The 14,887-nt window shown below is 41.7% G+C and overlaps 1 protein-coding gene and 1 non-coding gene across 4 annotated transcripts in view; one reads left to right on the plus strand and one right to left on the minus strand.

The window, feature by feature from the left end:
- The window catches only part of CNKSR3 (CNKSR family member 3), a 101,482-nt gene that overhangs the window by 57,008 nt on the left and 29,587 nt on the right, over positions 1 to 14,887 (plus strand). For all 3 annotated transcript variants that reach the window (XM_064486554.1, XM_064486553.1, XM_010994025.3), the window contains exons 3-6: positions 2,963 to 3,165; positions 3,673 to 3,760; positions 9,044 to 9,085; positions 11,807 to 11,926. In XM_064486554.1, coding sequence (XP_064342624.1) covers positions 2,963 to 3,165; positions 3,673 to 3,760; positions 9,044 to 9,085; positions 11,807 to 11,926 — 453 coding nt within the window. The remainder of the gene's footprint in view (positions 1 to 2,962; positions 3,166 to 3,672; positions 3,761 to 9,043; positions 9,086 to 11,806; positions 11,927 to 14,887) is intronic.
- Positions 8,007 to 8,082, minus strand: TRNAN-AUU (transfer RNA asparagine (anticodon AUU)). Its single transcript is given in 2 exon segments — positions 8,007 to 8,042; positions 8,046 to 8,082. It is a non-coding gene; the product is annotated as a tRNA-Asn (tRNA).

A 14,887-nucleotide genomic window follows, 5' to 3' on the forward strand; every position in this document is an offset into this window, starting at 1 on the left:
AACTTGTGTTTCACTTGATCTTATTACACCGTGGAGTAACTTTCTTCGGTTGAAACTTAACTGACCCAAGTCGGTAGGATGGATTTGATCGTGTGTCTGTGACACTCTTTAATCACTACGTGTGTTAGATCTCAGACAAAGCTGGAAGGAACAGGAAAAGAAAGTAGCAGAGAAGTTGTGTAAGATTTGTCCTTTGCTAAAACATATACAATTTAAGACAGCAGAAGAATGAGGAGCTGCCTGTTCCCTTTTCTTCTGTGTCGCGTCGTTTCTCTGGCCAGACCAGGAAATGGCCCCGATGGCTTATTTCTAATGAAGTGAGATCTTGGTGGAAGGTTTTTAGTCTGTGCATAGATTTTTGGAAACTCATTTCGTTTCTTACTTAGTTTGTATCTTCTTAATACCTTATCTTGAATTAAGCAATTTCTGAAGGAGACAGATTTTAGGGAAAAGATTAGTGAAAATAATCAAATCTGGCCTGAGAAATTATTCATTTGCTGTCTCTCACTGTGGGGCACGTAAGTCAATAATACTTTCCTGATTATGTTTCTACAGTAGAGGTTCTTTGGAACTAATATAATCAGTTTCTTGTTCTCTTCTTACTGTGGAATGGGGTAGAAGGGGAAGGAATGTTCCTTCTTTATAAAAGTATAATCTATTATAGCTACATCTAGCCATCCTTCTAGTCCCATTTGTTTTTGATTAAAAAAAAAAAAAGGAATCCTAGAAACTGAGTGGAAATGGGAAAGAACCCGTTAATAAGCTACTCTCCTTTATTTTAATATTGAAAGTGGCAGGTTTGTAGAAGATGGAGGTTTAAAATTTCTTGTAACACTAAAATGCATTTAACCCTTTTTGAGTTCAAGCAATAAATGTCGTGTATGGTAGGTAGCAAAAATTCCAAGTACTTTGTGATGACATTGGCTGTAGAGAGCTGAGTTCCTGCTTTTAGTTCAGAACTTTTGATATAAGTTGGCAGGCGGAGTACTTAACTGAATAAAGGGACAGTTCCCTTTAATCGCAGTCATAAGTCCTTCCAAACAAGCTGTGTCATGTGGCCCCTTATCTATTCAGTTGTGGGTCTTTGATTCTCTGATTTTAACAAGCCGTGATGAAAATCCATCTTTTTATTTTTGTCTTCTCAAATGAAGGACAATACCATATTTTGGTCTCCAGAAAATGACTCTGAAAAAAATGAAAGAATATCAGGTTTAGATGGAACACCACTGTTCATATGGGAAGACTCATTTTTGTCATGAAGTTTACATTTTTTTTAAAGCTTGCAAAGACAGTTTTCAGTTAATGCATCTGGGAAGTTTTTTTCTTTATATTTGTTTTTCACTCTTTTCTATCTAGATTTTTAAAAAATATTTTTTATTTTACTAAGAGCAACATGCCATGTAAATTTAAACGTCACATGAAATCGAATTAAAGTTAGAAATGAGGTCCGGGATGGCTGAAGCCAGCTGAAAGAACTTCTGACACATCAGAGGGGGTGGAACAGGGCAGGACAGAATTTAGGGGGTTAAGCAGCTTGTTAGTTTGTCCTTGATCCAGAATCACTGGCCACTTTTCTGTTTTCTTGTCTAGTGTCCCTCCTGTTTTCTGCCTCATCACTTTGCCCTTTCTTGGACAGGGAGTGTGGAAGGGGGGATATACAGCATCATGATTCAAAGCTCGTGCCCCTGATGTGATTGCCTTGGTTAGAATCCCACCCCTACCACTGAATAGCTGTGTGACTTGGGAGAATTTATTTAGTGTCTCTGTGCCTCGGTTTCCTCGCCTGTAAAATGGGGATAAAATCATTTCCACTTTCCTGTGCTTTTTCCCTGAGAGACTACTTGCCAAGCCCTTAGCAGAGTTTCTGGCATAGAGTAAATATTCAAAAATGTTGGCTGTATATTTATTCCCAATATTTAAATGGGGCTACATTCTTGCTTTGGGATGCTACTGACACAGTTTAATATACCCCAGAAATATCTTGACTTCTTGTAAAAAAAAAAAATGAGGAAACACCAGCTTAGGACATGTACATGCAATTGAATACTGAAATTCATCACCCCTTCCCCTAGAGTCATCTCAGACTTACGTGTTGTTTCCTGGGATTTGTTCTTTATCTGAAAGTCCAGGGCAATAATGTCACATGAGCTGGGTTTTTTAAAAGCACCCAAGTACGTTGAACATTGTTCAGAGAGAACACTGGTTAGAAACCCATGAGATGGAAGTTACATTTCAGGTGAGTTGGTGTTTAGTCAGTGTCGCTTTGCTTCTGTGTGAGTCTCATCCGATGGAAGTTCCTCCATTCAGCGACTGCTTTGTGTCTGCTGTGCTGGAAATGTGGTAGTGAGTGGTAAACACAGAGCCCAGCTCTCCCAGACCTCGCATCCCAGTGAGGAAGACAGCAGGAACATGGTGGTTCAGAGGTGACAGCGGCGATGGGCCGGGGAGTGACCTCGGGACTTGGCGATGTCTTGAGACGTTTTCTGGTTTTCACAGCTGAGGGAGTGGGGAATGCTACTGATACCTAACGAGAACATTCTACAATCTACCGGAACCCCACCTCCCAACCCAACCAAAGAACTCCTGGACTTTAAATGTCAGTATGGCCCAGGTTGAGAAACTGCTCTAGGTGGTCCAAAAACCTTGAAGAGGAGGGGATTTTTGAGTTAATTAGGATGTAAGTGATAAGAAAGAGCTGTTCATGCCAAAATTTGTGGGAGGAGCATGTCGAGAAGAGAAACTAGGAAGAACAAAGCTCCTGAGGCAAGAGTGGGCTGTGAGAGGAACAGAGAGAAGGCTGGCATGGCCCACGTGGGTGAGATCAACACTGTGGGTAAATCACGTAGGGTTTTGTGGCTGATGTAGGAGTTATTCAAGTTACTTAGGAGGCTTTTGAGTTATTAGGAGAGTTTGGACATTGTTGATTGTTTTGAATTTTTCCCTGTGATTTTGTTTTCCACAGAATTATGGCCTTGAGACCGATAATATGAAGAACTTGGTTTTGAAACTGCGAGCATCTTCCCACAACTTACAGAATTATATAAGTAGCCGGCGGAAAAGTCCAGCTTATGATGGGAGCACCTCCCATAAGCCCCCCAATGAGTTCCTGACCTCTGTGGTGGAGCTCATAGGTGCTGCCAAGGCCTTGTTAGCTTGGCTGGACCGGTAAGTTAATGGGTGTGTTTTACTGTCCTATCAAAGGAGAGTCTGAGATGCACTGGTAATCTGTGCTTTGCCTTAGAAAATGAACCATTGTCCCTTTCTTGTCCTTGCCACTGGACCTGTCCAGGAGTTCTTGATCAGTGGTTGATTTTAGGGTCCCTTTGGAAGTTACCAAGAAAATGAGTAGTAGGAACAAATTAACAGCAGTTTAGAGAAGAGTTAAAGTTGAGTTTTACTGAAGTGAAACATTACTGTTTATTGGTCGTGTGAAAGCTGATAATTGACTTCTGAAGGGACATCAATTCTCTTGGCTCATTTTTGATGTATTTTTATTTAGAACTTCTGTGTCTCTTTTCTATCAGATTGGTATTTTGTCTGTGACTTGAGAGGAAACAATTATAAAACAATTTAAACTACCTGTTGGATAGCGGTGCTTGTTAACATAGTGTGGTATCCCAGTGGATTCATCCTCTCCACCTTTTTTTTAAGAGAAGTTTTGTTGCTTTCTAGGGCTCCGTTTACAGGGATCACCGATTTCTCAGTAACGAAGAACAAAATCATTCAGCTTTGCTTGGACCTGACCACTGCAGTCCAGAAGGTCAGTACATCACTGTCACTGTCTAAAAGCTTTTCCCCTTGTTCCCATTTCCTTTCTTCAAAAGGTTTACATGCAGATATGAAGTACCATTCTTCCCCCCATCCCTAGGAGAGATGAAAAGCTTTAGATCAGATGCATTATACAGATGGTGTCTGTGAAAAATTACCAATGGCCTTTATAGCAAAGATTACCTTCTTTTGTTTTAAAATAGCTGTGCTAATAGTCTCGTACTTTTTCTACAGTGTTAGAACACTTCATTTTTTTTTTAAATAGAAATTCTAGATTAACTCAGTTTCATCAGAATCTTTGTTCTGAGTATGTTACTGTAGCTGCTTCTTAATTTTCTTTTCATTTTGACATTTGCTGGTTGGGTTTACCAGTCAGGATGAGCTAGGTTGTGATGCAGTAACAAACAGTCCCCAAAACCTAAGCAGTTTATTCCTGGATTATCTACATCCAAATGGGTCAGCTGGGGGGATATGCTTTTGTTCTTACTTCAGGATGTAGGCTGATAGAACAACCAGTATCTCAGGTTGCTTGTCCCCAGGGCAGAGGGACAAAGAACCTGGTGATTCTCACACTGCCAAAGTTCTGGTTTGGAAGTGACATGTCAACTTCAGGCACAGCTCATTGGCCAGACCTATGCATCTTAGTAAAGGCCGGGAAGATAGTAATTGGCACGGAGCAGACTCTTGTAGAAACATTTTTGAATTGAGTTGAGGCCATAAAATGTAAGAAGAGCTTGTCCTTTTTTCATGTCCCACTTGTTCTAAACTTCTGTGATTGCACGTTTGTTTCCACTGCTGATTTGGCAAAAAGTAAAGAACATCCTTTCCTCAGTTCTAACCATTCCATAAAATAGATGCAGTTCTGAAAAGCCATGTGCTTTCTGTCTGTTCCTGGAACACGAAGAGTGGAGTTTGGCTGTTGTTTAAGGTCCTGTCCTGAGCAGCCCTTGAACTTGAGGCATGTGTGACTTCATCTTGCGCTTTTGAGGCCACGTTCTGAGGAGAGAGCTCAGAGCCACAAAGTGGCTCAGAGTTTCGGCTCTTTTTCATTGTGTATAAAGTAACTTTGACAAAAAGAGCCTGACACCGACTCTGGTACATTCATCATGCAACCACTTAAGTGCTGGCATTTGGGGTGGACGGTGCCCAGGGATACAGATCCTGCTCTGGTCACGTCCGACCCTGCTTAGAATTAGAAGGGCGCCCACTGGGCATCGCCATCGCACTTGCCCCTGCTTACTGGGCCGCACGGTGCCTGGCACACGATTAACGGTGCTTTTTCAGTGTGTGTTTGAACGAATGAGATAATGCGTTTGACCCGTAAGCAGTTTAACGCAAACTTGAGGGACACGGGTATTGTTTGTGTTTGTTTCTTGTCTCTGTTTTCCTTTCAGTGCTCCTTGAGCATATGCTTCAGGGACAGACAGCCACGGCTCTCCTCTACCAGGAATTAGCCCTGGGACTTCCGACAAGTCTCTTAAAACTTATGAGCCTCAGTTTTCTTATCCGTAAAATGTGAATACTAATACATACCTCACCAGATGATTTGTGGGAATTTCTACGTGCTATTGTGGAGTAAGAAAAAAGCAGGAAAAAGTGTAATATGGAGACAGATGGTGGCCAATAAAATTTTAAAATGTGTGTGTACATGCATGTGTAATACACACATACATCCAAAAACCTATATACAAAGGAATGTATAAATACAGCAGGCAATTTGGAAGAAAAGTTGGATTTACTTTGGCAGGGAGGGAAGTGGGGAGGGGACGTAGGAGCCAAGCCAAAGAAAACATTTTTTTTTCGTTAACCAAAAGCATGTATGTGACCACATTTATGCATTCATGTAAAATTAAATCTAGAGAAATAATATAAAATATTTCAAAAATAGCAATACTTACCTCAAAAGATTGTTATGAAGATTAAATAAGATATAACGCATGGAAAGCACAGGGCCTACTTGAGAAATTACATCCTGTAGTGGGAAAAATTAAAATCTTGCCTGGTCCTGGTTTTCTGGAACCAAACTTGGTACTTGAAGGAGACAAAGTTAACAAATATTTTGGTATTTCTGGTGTTTTTTAGTTTATTTAAAACTTTGGACAATTTTTAAGGATTAAGACTGGCAATGTATAAATATATATGGGAATGTTATTTTATGAACTTAGATTGAAATAACATGTTTCGCTCTCGGTGAGCACGTGTTTTCTGTAGCGCTGGAGAACACAGGTGCTTTGGCAAGTGGTATAACATCCGTGTGCACAACTGAAGGATGCTGCAGTGTCTTTTCCAATGTGCGGCGTCAGGGCAGCAGCAGGGCCGAATTTGCCAGGGATTCCACCCCCTCTTTCAACCCGAGAAAGTGCAGTTTTTCTCAAAACTTCTTGACAGAAGATCTTTTGACTCTTGAAGACGAAACCTGTCTTTTCCATTTGTCACTATGTCTTCTGGGGAATTAAAGGTAACAAAGCTGAGTCTGTTGATTCTTGGTGATCAGGAACATGCCCTCCTTGAGTCTTCATTCTTTGTGTCCCTGTCTGCCAAAAGAGGCATCTGCTTGTCCTTTTTCTGCTTCCCGTGTTCCATGCATTGCCGCCTTCCCCGCCTCTTTCGTGTCACGTTCTCTGCATCCTTCCTTTGGATGACAGCGTGTACCTCTCCTGATTGGAAGGACGGCCAGTTGCTGGTTTTTTCCCTGTAAGGAGACTGCACGCTTCTTTTCAGCCTGCTTCAGCCAGAGTCCCACCCCGAGTCCAGGGAGAGAGAGCTTGCGTCCACATTTCAGGCTGTAACTTCAGAGGAAGGATCCTACGGTGGGGCGGGACTCTGATCTCTGTCCTCCCGAAGTCACAAGGGCAAGAAAGCTGAAATTGTGATGGTGAGAGACTGAATGGCAGTGGCAAGTGCGGAGTTCCCTTGCGGGAAGAGATGGGCGAAGTGAGTAAGAAGGAGCCTGAGAAAACTGCATGGAAAGAAAGAACACCCTGCAGCAGAGGAGGGACAGCCACGAGGCCATTTGTTGGGCGCTGGTGGGGTCTCAGGTGTGGACCACGTGCTGGACGTGGGTTACCACATTTTGTTCTCGACAACGCTCTGAGATAGGTTTTATCATCCTCGCTTTACAGAGAAGGAAACTGAGGTGGAAAGGTTCAGCAGATCGCCCCAGGCTGCTCAGTTAGGAAGAAGGAAGAGCAGCAGAGGGAAGGGGCACCTGGGAGCTGCCAGGTGGGCTGGCCTGAGCCTGCTGATGCAGGTGACCCAGGACTGTGACAGAGCTCAGCCCTGCTGTCGGGATCTGGGGGCTGACTCGGTTCCAGTACTTCTTTTTTTCCCATTCTGTTGCCTTCACACCAAACAACATGAAGTCAGACCTGCAGCTGCTTCCTGCCAGTAGGAATGGGTGTGGGGACCACATTCACTGCGGCGGAAGGGAAAAGGCGAGCCTTTCACAGGCTGCCTGGGACAATTCGGGGAGGCAGGAGCGCTCCTCTCACCCACTGGCTCCATCGCCACAAGGAGATCATTTTCTTGGTGGCTTCTTGGATCCATCAAGGAATCAAGTATGAGGACTCAGGAGGTCCCACCTCCACCTTGGCTCCTGGCCCTCGTGTAGGGAGAGGCCTCTGCCTGTGGGCGATCGTCTCGCGGGGATGACAGCCCTCCCGTCATTTTGCGATTTGTAACAAAAACCCATAAACACAGAGTATTAGTTTTATTTCTAGCACAGGGCTGTAAGTATTCTATTTTGCTAAAGCTGGCACATATTGAATAATTCTGTCCTTCAGGTGGTGTGAGTAGGGGAGGGGCCCTCAAGGTAAGTGATGTTTAGCTCCGTGCACAAGGTGAAGGAGGAAGGGCACACTTCTGAGCTGTAGTTGTTCATATTTCACAGAGGTTGCTTCTGCAGTTTAAACTTGCTTCAGATTCACGTGTACAAAAATACATTTTTGAATTTCTTTTTTAAAAGTGTTTTCTCACTTGGCTGCTCCTTTCCTGAATCAATATAAATTTGGGGAGCACTGGAGTTAACTATTATTTCCTGCATTTTTACCTAGTAGAGGAAGTTTTTTTTAAAAGTTAAGAAGGCGGGAGCGAAAATCTGATTATAAAATCACATAGTGTTGATTATCCTACATTTTTATCTCTACTCCCTAGTGGCAATTAAAAAAATGACCTAAAATGGCCCTTTTTTGGGGGGGGGGTAGACTAGATTTATTTATTTATTTATGTATTTATTTTAAAGGAGGTACTGGGGATTGAACCCAGGACCTCGTGCGTGCTAATGAGCATGTGCTCTACCACTGAGCTACACCCTCCTCCCTAAAATGACTTTTTGATTGAAGTAAAGATTTTTGTTTGACAGTTCCAACGGACATCTTTCATGGACATAAAATAACACACTTTCTTCAGGATGTCCGAGTGTGGGATTATACTTAATGGTGCCACATCTTGTTGCTCTCCCTTTCTTCTGCGTGCACGCTGCCTGTGGATTGGAATCTTCTGCTGCAGATACGTTCTAGAAGGTTCACTACAAGAGCTGCACGCTGGTGGTTTCACTTTAGCTGCTTTTAGACAGGACGATGGTGATTCCTAAAATCAGCTAATGGGGTTCATATGGTTCCGAGTCTTTTGTTCTTAAGCTGAGTAAATAATGCTTTGCATTCCAGCCCATGGTTGACTGTCATCAGCAGCATACCTCAAGACCAGTTTTTTGGCAGCGTGTTAATGAATGTTTTGTGGAACCCTTTTCATCTATTAAGGACTGAAATATCTGATTTAATCTCAGTGGTGCTTAAAATAAACGTTGTGGCTAAGTTTACACAAACCCTCCTTTGAAAGCTATTCTTGTGGGCAGCCCCAGAGCTACAGACGCCTGGCTTGTTGGCTCAGTGCTAGTGCAGCTTGGGGTCACACTGGGGAGTCACCGTCAGCTTTCTTGGACTCTGACTCCTGACTTCCTCCTCTCTGTGCAGTGTGGACAGTGGGTGGATTTCAGTTCAGTGATTTTTGTGGGTTTTCTGATTAAATAGTTGGTCAGACAGGTTCCCTGGATGATGAGCGTCCTGCGTCAGGAGAGAGTAGAGCCTTAGGAGGAGAGGAATGCCAGCCCAACTCCTGCTCTGCCCCCTTCTCCAATCCTGGTCTCTCCTGCAGCTGCAGGGTCGGGGGTGGGGCAGGGGCCTCCCACGGCCCCAGGGAATATCTCGTGAGAGCTAAGCCAACCGTTTCCAAAAGCTTTTAGCTCTTACAGTTTTCCTTTTCTTTCTTCTTTCTTTAGGACTGCCTTGTAGCAGAAATGGAGGAGAAAGTTTTAACTGTAGTAAGTACACCTTCTAAAAGTTACTGTAAAATTCCTTTTCCCAAAGCAGTGGGAATCACATTAATTAAAGTAAATGTACTGTGGCTGATTACTTCAGGACATGTTTTGAAATATTGGCTTTGGGGATATGAGTCTGTTCACTTAGGTGGAAAGGGAAGAATAAAAGTTATTTAACAACAAGACCAAATACTGTGAAAATTCCTGTGCTTAAGTTGTGTATATTGGGGGTCTCTGCTTTGCTTTTAATTTTTTCCCTTCTGAACACTTTTAACGCTTAAATTGCTAGCTAACCTGTTAGTCAGGGTTAAACTGATCTGCAGATTTCATGGTAGGACCATTTTGATTAAAAAAAAATTCTTGGCAAGAACCCTGTGATGGAAGGGAGATGCACTGTGACTGTTTAAAGAGCATTTGGTAACTATTCATCACCGCTTCCTCCCTTTGATATAAGCCAGCCTGTGCTCATTTGATAAGGCCTTCCTCCTACTGATGTTGAGGAATTTAGCAATGAAACTGCTATAAATATATTTTCCATAAATAGAGAGGCTAAACAAATTGGAGGAATGTGAAAAAGTGTCACTTCTTGGGTTCTCCCTCTTGGAAAAAGAAAATCACTCTTTGGAATTTCCTGATTTCCTTGGTTGTTTAATTTTGAAAGGTTAGATGACTCTGATTGGGGGAAATAATCTGAAGTAACCACTGCGATTCCTATATGGAGACCCCTTAACTCGGGTCCTCCTGCCTCTAAAATCTTACCCCGTCAGTGTTTGGCCTTCAGAGAATGTGAACCATCACTAAAAAGATCGTAGACCTGAATGTCAAATGCAAAGATGCCTAGAAATAACAGGAGAAAATCTAGGTGACCTTGGGATTGGCAGTGAGCTTTTAGATACTTGAAAAGCATGATCCATGAGAGAAAAATTGATGAGATGACTTCATTAAAATTAAAAACTCTGCTCCATAAATACACTGTTGAGAGAATGAAAAGACAAGCCAGGGACTGGGAGAAACTGTTTTCAAAACACATTATCAGATAAAGGACTTGTATCCAAAATATACAGAGAACTCTTAAGACTCAATAATAAGAAAACAAACAACCTCATAAAAAAAAATTGGACAAGAGATCTGAACAGATACCTCACCAAAAAAGATACTCAGCTGGCAGATAAGTATATGAAAAGATGTTCAACATTATGTTTCGTTAGAGAGTTGCAAATTAAAATAACAATGAGGTGCCACTCCCCACCTGTTAGGATAACTAAAATCCAAAATCTGACAACACCAAATGTGGAGCAGAAGGAACTCTCATTCATTGCTGGTGGGAATGCAAAATGGTACAGCCACTTTGGAAGACACGGTAGTTTTTGACAAAACTAAATAGACTCTTACCCTGTGATCCGGCTCTTGTACTCCCAGATATTTACCCAAATCAAAGAAACTTATATCCACAAAAACCTGCGCAGGCTGTTACAGCAGCTTTAATCGTAATTGCTAAAACTTGGAAGCAACCAGGATGTCCTTCAGTAGGTAACCGGATAAACAAACTGGTACATCCAAGCAATGGAACATTGTTCAGCAAGAAAAAGAAGTGAGCTGTCAAGCCATGAAAAAATATGGAGGAACCTTAAATGCATATTACTAAGCCAATCTGAGAAGACTACAGGCTGTATAATTCTAACTGGTTGACATTCTGGAAAAAGGCAAAACCATAGAGACAGTAAAAAGATCAGTGATGGCCAGGGCTTCATAGTGGGGGAGAGGGGACAGACAAGTAGGTGGAGCAGAGGGCGTTTTTAGCCCAGTGACACTGTTCTCTGTGATGCTGTAATGGTGAGTATATGATATTATACATTTGTCAAAAGCCATAGAACTGTACACCACCAAGAGTGAACCTTAATGTAAACCAGACTTTAGTTAACTGTAATGTATCACTCTCAGTTCATTGATTGTAACAAATATACCACAGGAACAGAATGCAAGATGTTAATAATAGCTTGTTACTATTAACTGTATTATAATAATATAACTGTGTTGGAAACTTGTCGGGGTGAGGAAGGAAGTATATAGAATTTCGTACTTTCTGCTCAGTTTTTTTTCCTAAAAACTAAAACTGTTTGAAAATGTAAAATCTATTTAATAAAAGGTGTAGGCAAAAAAATATGTATATTTTACCTTGTCAGTATTTGGTTTGTAGAGAATTTGGTTTCCCTAAAAAACCCACCCAGATTGCAGGGAAACCTGATTCTCCTTAACTGCCCAGCCTGTGATCTCCAGTGGCTGTAAACGAGTTAATATAGAAGCTATATTTAAAAAAAAAAACTTTATTAGCCTTTTTTTTTTCATCTACGGGGAGTTGTTGATTCGTATCTTTTGCCTATTAATCTAAATGTAACTATTTTGGGGGGGAGGGTAATTAGGTTTATTTATTTTTAATGGAGGTGCTGGGGATTGAACCCAGGACCTCGTGCATGCTAGGCACGCACTCTACCACTGAGCTGTACCCTCCCCCTAGAAGCTGTATTTTTAAAGCGAAGCTGAAATAGCGACACCGTTCGCACACATTGCAAATATGGAGTCGAAGTGCCACGTGTTCATAGAACAGTATCGTCAAAATTGCCAGCCAGAGCTTAAGGTGATAGGCAAAGTGTGTTTTTTAAAGATTTAGCTTGAGATAAACTTGGTTGGTGATTGAATCTTCCCTGTTTGCTTCTCCAACTCGAGGTCAAGGTTTTAAATGGCATCTGTGACAAAACAATCCGATCTACCACGGATCCTGTTATGAGCCAGTGTGCGTGTCTGGAGGAGGTTCACCTACCAAACATTAAGCCCGGGGAAGGCCTGGTAAGAATTCTAACAACATTTGTTTATTTTCAAATAGGAACACATCATCATTTATTAAAGTCATTGTGTGTGTGTGTTTTAAAATAATTCCTTGTTACTCTCACTAGAATTCTGAATAGTAGAATTCAATTAGATTGTTTTCCACCATGTAGTTTGAAGTTTGCCATCCTGAACTCTTGATACGTTTTATATCTTCAAAGAATAAAAATAAATACTGTTTTAAAACTAGACACTCATACCTTGGAGGAATTGTCTGAAACAGTTTTATTTTTAGGACTTAGCAATACAAGGAGGTAGAAAACATTTACATGAAGGAAAGATGATCTCTGGGTACAAGACATCTGCTCTGAAAATCTCTATTAGCGCTTCAGATGAATGTGAGGAGAGACTGGTTGAAAGAAATGATTCTTAAAAAAAAAAACTTTGGAAAGATTTCAGAATTAATGCCTGAGCTCTGTAATAACCTGCCCTGAGACTACGTAGAGGTAGATACCGAGGTCCATACCTAGGTACCTAGATCTCCCAGGAGCCCATGTGATTAAGGTGCTGGAATTTAAGGGAAGAAACAGTGAGGCTCATGGATGAGCTTAGAGCCTTTGCATCAGACAGAGCCGGCTTTAAACCCCAGCTCTCAAGTAGCTTAACATCTTTGTGTGCCAATTTCCTCATTTGTCAAATGTGAATAATAAGAACAATAACCCTCACAAGGTTGTTGAATGTATTAAATTAGATGATGCCTGCTGAGCGCCGAAGCTGGACACATAGTCTGTGTGCAGTGATTGGTGGCTGCAGATACTGTTGCAGGTGTTGGTGATCATGAGGAGGAGGAGGAGGAGGACGCCTAGTGTGTAGGTAGCTGTGGGGAGATATCAAGGCAGTCCCTGCTCTCAGGAAAACAAAAAACCCAAAGTCGACAAGCCCACATTCTCAGTAAGGAGAAATGTACATGCTGAGACTGCTCGGCTGCAGAGTAAATGATGGTTTGTAATAAACAGGGAGGACTTCCTGGAGGTGGGTTTACAGTCAGGTGTTAAAGTGGAGAACTGCCCTGAGTGAGCAGACGTGGAGGGGCCGTTTCAGATGGTGAAATTGTTCTAGCGCAGCCTGGGAAGAGGAGTACAGTGTTGGGGGAGAAGCCGACGACTCCGCCTGTGAAAGCGACAGGAAAGGAGGGGAGGGGGCACAACCTTGGAGGTGTTAGTGTTGTACGAGATTCTCATCTCAGTGCTGCAGGTTGCTGAGCAGGCAAGTTCAGGGTCAAAAATCTGTGATTACAGTACTAGTACCGGCAACTACTCTTGGCACTATCTACTTTTTGCTCTCTTTCCCCATCTTAATAAAAGTTGAATCAATGGGTTTTTATCCATGGTGTGTCAAACGGCAGAGGTGTATTCCCCGTGAGACGGTGATCACCCCTGAATTTGCCTGTCAGGTCTTTGAGGAAGGAGCGTGTTAATCTTTGTGCCTCCCTTAAACTGGAGGGGTGCCTGTTTCTAATTTACTTCCTATGTTGTGTTGTTTAATAGTCTTCACTCATACGTCCTGGTCTGGTTGTTAGTGGTTTGGATAAGTCACCAGGCAATGACTGGTGATACCAAATTAACTGAATACATTGTGTCACCACACAAAGAGATGGTCAGGAGAGAACAGTCTTTACCTCATTCATTCTGCAGGTCTGAGGGCATTCGTTCTGAGCCCCCAGAGTTATAGCAAAATTCTCTGTGCCTACACACAAATGATAACACCAAGGAGATCTCGTTTCTGATTCCTTTCTCTAGTGTTTCGACTTGGTCATTTCCCCTTCATCGCTCTTTGGATCTTGTTTTACAATGTTTCAGGAGGCTTAAAAATGAGTGTTGTTCTGAAGGGACTGCCTTTAATGTTTTATAAGTTTGTTTGTTTGTTTATTTATTTATTTATTTTTAAGCATTTTTTTTATTGAGTTATAGTCATTTTACAATGTTGTGTCAAATTCCAGTGTAGAGCTCAATTTTTCAGTTATACATGAACATATATATATTCATTGCCACATTTTTTTCTCTGTGAGCTACCATAAGATCTTGTATATATTTCCCTGTGCTATACAGTACAATCTTGTTTATCTATTCTACATTTTTAAATCCCAATCTGTCCCTTCCCACCCCCCGCCCCCTTGGCAACCACAAGTTTGTATTCTATGTCTATGAGTCTGTTTCTGTTTTGTATTTATGTTTTTTGGTTTTTTTTTTTCTTAAGATTCCACATATGAGAGATCTCATATGGTATTTTTCTTTCTCTCTCTGGCTTACTTCACTTAGAATGACATTCTCCAGGAGCATCCATGTTGCTGCAAATGGCGTTATGTTGTCGGTTTTTATGCCTGAATGGTATTCTATTATAGAAATATACCACATGTTCTTTATCCAGTCATCTGTTGATGGACATTTAGGCTGTTTCCATGTCTTGACTATTGTAAATAGTGCTGCTATGAACATTGGGGTGCAGGTGTCATTTTGAAGTAGGGTTCCTTCTGGATATATGCCCAGGAGCGGGATTCCTGGGTCACACGGTAAGTCTATTCCTAGTCTTTTGAGGAATCTCCATACAGTTTTCCATAGTGGCTGCACCAAACTGCATTCCCACCAGCAGTGTAGGAGGGTTCCCTTTTCTCCACAGCCTCTCCAGCATTTGTCATTTGTGGATTTTTGAATGATGGCCATTCTGACTGGTGTGAGACTCATTGTAGTTTTGATTTGCGTTTTTCTGATAATTCGTGATATTGAGCATTTTTTCATGTGCCTATTGATCATTTGTATTTCTTCCTGGAGAATTGCTTGTTTAGGTCTTCTGCCCATTTTTGGATTGGGTTGTTTGTTTTTTTCTTATTAAGTAATATGAGCTGCTTATATATTCTGGACATCAAGCCTTTGTTGGTTTCATTTGCAAAAATTTTCTCCCATTCCGTAGGTTGTCTTTTTGTTT

The sequence above is a fragment of the Camelus dromedarius genome, chromosome 6 (genome assembly GCF_036321535.1).
Source record: "Camelus dromedarius isolate mCamDro1 chromosome 6, mCamDro1.pat, whole genome shotgun sequence".
Classification (NCBI taxonomy): Eukaryota; Metazoa; Chordata; class Mammalia; order Artiodactyla; family Camelidae; genus Camelus; species Camelus dromedarius.